This window comes from Clupea harengus, chromosome 14, assembly GCF_900700415.2.
Source record: "Clupea harengus chromosome 14, Ch_v2.0.2, whole genome shotgun sequence".
NCBI classification, from domain to species: domain Eukaryota; kingdom Metazoa; phylum Chordata; class Actinopteri; order Clupeiformes; family Clupeidae; genus Clupea; species Clupea harengus.
Window position 1 is genome coordinate 11,650,243 of NC_045165.1, and position 7,500 is coordinate 11,657,742.

Consider the following 7,500-nt stretch of genomic DNA (forward strand, 5'->3'; position numbering starts at 1 on the left):
AGTGAACCAAAAACCCCTGCTAAATCTGGACTGTCAACATGTTTGGCTTCCACGCCTCGCTCAGACAGCAGGCTAATCCACTGAAGAATGCACGCTCCAGCGACTTCAAGGAATTATTATATTTCTGTCTGAAAATGGCGGGCAGGGGACCTGGAGCCTATCTGTAGCCATCCCAACACACACACACACACACACACACACACACACACAGACGCGGACACACACCCCTCTGGTTGAGTGAATTGTGGCTGGGTCCAGCGGACTGGGCTGTGCGGCGGGCTGCCTGCTGCTCCATCCTCCATTGTTGTGCGGCTCCTCTGGTCTCATCTGTGTGGCAGGCAGCGCTGCAGCAGCAGCCGCGGGGAGCCAAGGGCAGAGACGGGCGCCCAGAGAGGATGGAGGAACGGAGGGGGGAAGACACGAGGGGGGTCTACATCCAGAATTCTCTCATTCTCTTTCACTCTCACACAAGCGCTCACTCTTTCCTTTTCTTTCCCTCTGTTTTCTCTCAGTCTGTATCTCTCTCTCTCTCTCTCTCTCTCTCACCCTCTTTCAGTCTGTAGCTCTCTCTTCTCACTATTTTCTCTCTTTCTTTCTCTCATTATCTTTTTCTCTCCTGTCCTTCCCTTGTTCTCTCTTCTCATTCTTTTCTCTTTCTCTCATTATCTTTTTCTCCCTTCTCCCTCTCCATCCGTTGTTCTCTCCTTCCCCCTCTCCCTTTCTCCTCTACTTTCCTGGCTCCTGTACTGCCAGTTTATTCCCTCTTTCACCTTCCAGCTTTTCTTTTATTGTATCCATGTTTTCCTCTGTCCCTCTTTCCATGTTATTTCTCCTTTCTTTGTGTGTGTGTGTGTGTGTGTGTGTGTGTGTGTGTGTGTGTGTGTGTGTGTGTGTGTGTGTGTGTGTGTGAGGGGGTCGGGTGTGAGTGTGTGTGGGGGTGTGTGTGTATCAGGGCCTGTTCCAGTCAGCAGAATTAGGCCTGGAAAAAGGCTCATCCTCATCTAATCCTTATCACAGATCAAGACACACTGACACAATGTGCTGTTTGTCTCTCCCCTGTGGTGCTGGCACCCCACACCACCACACAGCATACTATACACATACTGGACACACACACACACACACACACACACACACACACACACACACACACACACACACACACACACACACACACATTAATGCCCCCCCTCCTCCCAGCCAGTTTGCAAAAACAGATGTCTTAAAGCCTTGACATTGTGTGTGTGTGTGTGTGTGTGTGTGTGTGTGTGTGTGTGTGTGTGTGTGTGTGTGTGTGTGTGTGTGTGTGTGTGTGTGTGTGTGTGTGTGTGTGTGTGTGTGTGTGTGTGTGTGTGTGTGTGTGTGTGTGTGTGTGTGTGTGTGTGTGTTTTCCAGTTCCCAAATAAAAGCGTGGCCCTGGTTGCTTCAGATATTCTGCACCTGCTCATCAACTATGTGGAGCACCTGCAGAAATTCCCCCCCGACACCCCAAAGAAAATAGTGGAGGTCAGTAAAACCACGGCATGGTGAATGCATCTCATGTCATTTAAACGTATAAACTGAGTTTAATGATGAACAAACATGAATGCAGATATATTATAGAGATACGTGTGGGAATAAGTGAACGTAAGATGAGAATGTGTGTGTCTGTTGCAGATCCTCATAGCCACCATCACCTACCTGCTCCCTACCACAGAGTCCTCACCCCACGAGCTGGACAAGAGGGTATGCGCACACACACACACACACACACACACAGAGACACAGAACATACATATGTACACAGACATGCATACAAATACTTTATCTTTCTCCCTCTTCCACTCTTTCTCACTCACACACACACACACACACACACACACACACACACACACACACACACACTATACTAAACATACTTTAAATATTTAGTCTTCAGGCTGTTTCTTACTGATGATCAGGGTCAGATCTCTGTGCCGTTTGTCATTCCATCTGCCTGTGTGTGTGTGTGTGTGTGTGTGTGTGTGTTTATGTGTAGCTGGTGGTGTCCCTGCTGCTGTGCCTGCTAGACTGGGTGATGGCGCTGCCCCCCAAGACCCTCCTGCAGCCCATCCAGACCCTCTCACCGGACAAGGACCGTGGAGAAAAGTCCGTCCTCAGCTGCATCTACAAGGTACACCGGCCTCAGTCTCAGGCCTTCACACACACACACACACACACACACACACACACACACACACCGGCCTCAGTCTCAGGCCTTCGTCTGCGCTAGAATTGCAGGCTGTAAAACATGGCAACAATAGGTCACACTCACACCGTCATTGATAGTTGTTATGTAGTTCTTGTGTCTTTTACTCTGCTGAGCTTGAAGAGCATACGCACACACACACACACACACACACAGACACACAGACACACACACCTCCCCCATGTGCACACACACATACACACACACACATACATACATACATACACACACACACACACACACACACACACACACACACACACACACACACACCTCCCCCATGTGCACACACACCTATCCTCCTTTGCACACATATGCACTCACACAGATTTGTTTAGTCCACATGCTGTCCTGTTCGATGGTGTCCATTGCAGCGTATCCGTCAGCCAATCCCAGAGAAACACGAGTCTGGTGGTGTGGCTTTGTGTGCGTTTGTTCTCATCACCTGCGCTGAGCTCTGAGTATATGAATGCCCTCCACTAACCTCCTTGTGTCCCCGCTGATGCGTCTGTCCATTAACTCTGCCATGTCTTTGTCTTTGAGGACAGAGTCTGCATCTCGTCCACTTTGCCGCACCCCCCCCCCCCCCCCCCCCCCTACCCCATTCTCCACAAAGCAGCCGTCTCCAATTAGTCCCCTCTTAGCCATTCACAGTCGCCATAGCGACACTGTCTTCAATGGGCAGATAATTGGATCATGAGTATATGTATTTTTGAGTCATTACCATTTTTTTTTACACAGTGTTCCTGCTCAGAAGAGGTGACAGGCCTCTCTCGTTCCTGCTCAGTCTTTTACCAGTTCTTACTTTCCTCTCCTCACTCTCCTTTTCCTTTACTTCCTCTCTTCTCCATCCCATTGTCTCCTTCTCTCCGTTTCATTTCTACCTTGTTTTTCACCTCCCTCTTTTTTTGTTTTGCCTTTTTTTTCCTCCTTCCTTTCTTTCTTTTTACTTTCACTCCATCTCTCGCATTTCAATTGTTCTGCCCCCCACCCCTTCCCTCGCACGCTCTCTCTTTTTTTCACTTTGGGAGGCTTGTTGTAAACTGGTGAAAAAGTATTCAATGGTATTTCAAGAGTTTTTTTATTTTATTTAAAAAACATTTTTTAAAGGGTTTTAAAGGTAGAGTCTGCGATTCTAATCTCATAGGCTTTTAGTCAAATTCAGCAAATTGATCCTCACAGTCCTCTAGCTGGCCTGTGTATGAACTGGGGTTCATCCTGGGGTTCATGCACAGTCCTGGTTCTGTAAATGGGAAACAAAGTGGCTCAGAACGAGCCATACACAATCCCAGCCAATCAACACGGTGCTTCAGGAGCACAGAAGGGAAGGGTGTAATTTGATTGGCTGTTAGGCACAAATATCAACGATCTTTCACTGAAACCAAATCACTGACTGCATCTCTCTCTCTCTCTCTCCCTCTCTCTCTCTCCAGGTTCTGCACGGGTGTGTGTACGGGGCGCAGAGCTTCAGTAACCCTCGCTATTTCCCCATCAACCTGTCTGACCTCAGTAGCCCTGACTACGACCCCTTCCTGCTGCTGGAGAGCCTGAAGGAGCCCGAGCCCCTGCACTCGCCTGACTCCGAGCGCTCGTCCAAGATGCAGCCCGTCGCCGAGGGTACGGCTCACCTCCACAGCCAGACATTAGGATGTATATACCTGGATTGAATACATTAAGTATATATATATATATATACACATACCTCGCTCTATATATACATATATATATATATATATATATATATATATATATATATATATATAAACGTTATGTATTTTATATATATATATATGTGTGTGTGTGTTTTTTGTGTGTGTGTTTTTTTTGTGTGTGTTTTTTTTTATAACAACCCTTGTCCTTCAGCAGGAGTTACTGATGCACCTGTAAATGTGTTTTACATTGTAATAGTTTCCTTTGAAGCTCTTAATGTAAATGTTGTGATTGGAGAAATGACCACTAGATAAGTCAATTGTGACTGTCCCATTTAAAAGCTGTGTGGAGCGTGTGTGTTGAGTGGTTATCAGGGTCTGTGTTCTGTGTGTGTGTGTGTGTGTGTGTGTGTGTGTGTGTGTGTGTGTGTTTAGTTTAGAGTGTTGAGTGGTTATCAGGGTCTGTGTTCTGGTCCTGTGCTTGAGCCTCACTTCCGCTCGCCCTAATCTCGCTCTTCCACATCGCTCCTCTGGCAACCACCCGGAGGAGAAACACACATCGCTCGTCTGGCAACCACCCGGAGGAGAAACACACAACGCTGCGGCAATAAGCGCAACACTGGCCTTAGCTGGCCCTGTCTTCTTTTTTTTTTTTCTCTCTCTCTCTCTCTTTCTCTTTTTCTCTCTCCCTCTCTTTTGGCGGCTGTTTTCTTTCCATCCCTGTGGCGGTTTAAGGGTATTAATGTAGTCTCCCCCTTTCTCCCAGTGTGTGTGTGAACATGCACATGCACGCACGCACACACACACAGACACCAAGCACTGCTTTCCCACACACACACACACACACACACACATACACACATTCCTCCCCTCCCCTCCCCTCCTGCAAACGCACATACACACGCGCAAATATACATGCTCATACGTGTTCTTTCCTTTCAATACACATGTACTGTTAACCCTGTAGCACACACACACACACACACACACACACACACACACACACACACACTCTTCCCTCTACCAGTGTAGAAAGTGGCTAATTATGGCAGGTTTGTGTGAGGCATGCTTCTTGCCTGGCCTGACGAGACAGCAGGCGACTCCATTCCGCTTTCATTTAGCTGCTTATCGAGGCCTCCAGGCCAGCAGGGGGGCCGCTGAGCCTACGTGTCACATTGCAGCGCTCTGCCAGGTCTCCCCATTGATCAGGCCCTCAAATTCCTCAATTTTACACACACAGAGAGAGAGTGTGTGTGTTTGTGTGTTTGTGTTTGTGTGTTTGTGTGTGTGTGTGTGTGTGTGTGTGTGTGTGTGTGTGTGTGTGTGTGTGTGTGTGTGTGTGTGTGTGTGTGTGTGTGAGGTGTGTGAGGTGTGTGAGGTGTGTGAGGTGTGTGTGTGTGTGTGTGTGTGTGTGTGTGTGTGTGTGTGTGTGTGTGTGTGTGTTGACTTGTGGCTGAGCTGGTGGTGGAGTCTCAAATAGGTTGAAGTGGAGGGAATGCTCCTGCACATTATCGGCTCTGTGAGGGGTATTGAGTGGATGTTTGAGTAGCCAGACTTGGCTCAAGGCACGTTGAGTGTGTGTGTGTGTGTCAGATGTGTGTTTGTGAGGGTTGTGGTTACGTGTCTGAGTGTCTGACTGTCAATTTAACCCTACTGCTGGCAGGTTGGTATGACTTTCAGATTGTTGCAATTCTAATATTCTCCCTCTCGCTTTCTCTTTCTCTAGTTTCTAGACCAAACCTCTGCTAATGCTGCCTTCACTGGTGATATGCACTGATTTGATTTTTTTTTCTTTTCTCCACCCCCTTTCTTCCTCTGTTCTCCTCCCTCTGTCCTCCCTCTTTCTGCTCGCCAGTGCGTAGCCGTATCCAGCAGGGCCTGATCTCCGTGGCGGCCCGCACCGTCATCTCGCACCTGGTCAATCACCTGGGCCACTACCCCATGAGCGGCGGCCCGGCCACGCTGACCAGCCACGTGTGCGAGAACCACGACAACCCGTACAGCGAGAGCCCCGACCTGTCGCCGGAGCTCTTCGACGCGCCCAACCTCCAGTTCTTCGCCCTCAACAGCTCCACGCTGCTCTCCTGCATGCAGATCCGTGCCGAGGACGGCCTGCCCGGCGGCGGCATGTCGGCCGGCTTGACCACCACCAGCGCCTGCGTGCGGGTCATCGTCCGCGACATCGCCGGCAAGCACTCCTGGGACTCGGCCGTGCTGTACGGGCCGCCCCACTGCTGCTCGGCGGCGGGGCAACAACCGGTGCCGCCACCGGCGTCGAGTGTCTCCAAGGCAACGCAGGGAGAAGGACACAGGGAAAGGCGGGGAGGAGGAGGGGAGGAGGAAGAGAGGGATGAGAGAAGGCTACAGGAAGAGGAAGAGGAGGATGAGGAGGATGTGGAGGACGATGTCGACGAGGCGCTGGTGGCTGATGACGCAGAGGTGGAGGACGCGCCCCGATTGGCTGAGAGCACGGGCGAGAGACCGGACGATAACACCAGCAGCGGGGAGACTGAGGAGGAGGAGGAGAGGAAGAAACGTCAAGAGGAGCACAACAACAACAACAACAACAACGAGGAAGAGGAAGACGACGACGAAGACGACGAGGGGCATCTGGGCCTGACCGGCCCGCGGGCCAAGCGGCGGTGCCGGGAGGTCTTCCCGCAGTGGGACGGTCTGTGCGAAGGCGAGGACGCGCTGGACGAGATGCTGCAGTACCTGGGCGTGTCCAGTCCCGAGTGCCTGCAGCGCGCCGGCGCTCCGCTCAACATCCCGGCGCCGCAGCCCGCCTGCGTGTCCGAGAAGCAGGAGACCGACGTCATCAACGCCATCCTCAAGCAGTGCGCCGACGAGCGCGACTTTGCCACGCACCGCGGCAACGGGCTCAACATGAGGGCCTCGCGGCAGGGCCAGCCGGGGGCCCAGAGGCCCCAGAGCGCCTTCTACTACTGCCGCATGCTGCTCAACATCCTGGGCATGAACTCCTGGGAGAAGAGGTGAGCGCGCACACACACACACACACAAACACACACACACACAAACACTCTCACTCTCTCTCTTATATACACACACACACACACACACACACACACACACACACACACTCACTTTATCTCTCTCTCTCTCTCTCTCACACTCACTCTCACTCACTCACACATATATACACACACACACACACAATCAAACGCACACACGCATGCATACACGCACATACGGCTGTCCAACATAATTTTAAGAGGTTTATATTTTATTGTCAATTCTAGGCTGGAGATGCCCAGCCTCAGTAGGGTCACGCAGAGATCTGTGGTCAAATTCTCACATGAATTCCCATTTCAGTTTCCAGTCATTTAAAAAAAAAAATGAGTAGACGGTAACTGGCCCTAATGAAATAATGAAATCATAAATCTACATTATGGTGTGAGGATAAGGCCCGTTATCATTCTGCACAGAAATCAGACTGTAAACATCCTGTTTCAACTCATGTGTGGTTCTCTGTGTGTGTGTGTGTGCGTGTGTGTCTGTGTGTGTGTGTGCATTTCGAGGTAATCAGCTTACAACTGTCAGCATCTCTCTTTCTCTCAGTCTCTCCCTCATTTAGACGCACACACACACACACACACACACACA

General features: G+C 50.3%; 1 protein-coding gene across 5 annotated transcripts in view; it reads left to right on the forward strand.

The window, feature by feature from the left end:
* The window catches only part of ralgapa1 (Ral GTPase activating protein catalytic subunit alpha 1), a 74,541-nt gene that overhangs the window by 34,806 nt on the left and 32,235 nt on the right, over positions 1-7,500 (forward strand). For all 5 annotated transcript variants that reach the window (XM_042709778.1, XM_042709779.1, XM_031580740.2 and 2 more), the window contains 5 exons: positions 1,396-1,506; positions 1,657-1,725; positions 2,018-2,152; positions 3,661-3,844; positions 5,732-6,869. In XM_042709778.1, coding sequence (XP_042565712.1) covers positions 1,396-1,506; positions 1,657-1,725; positions 2,018-2,152; positions 3,661-3,844; positions 5,732-6,869 — 1,637 coding nt within the window. The remainder of the gene's footprint in view (positions 1-1,395; positions 1,507-1,656; positions 1,726-2,017; positions 2,153-3,660; positions 3,845-5,731; positions 6,870-7,500) is intronic.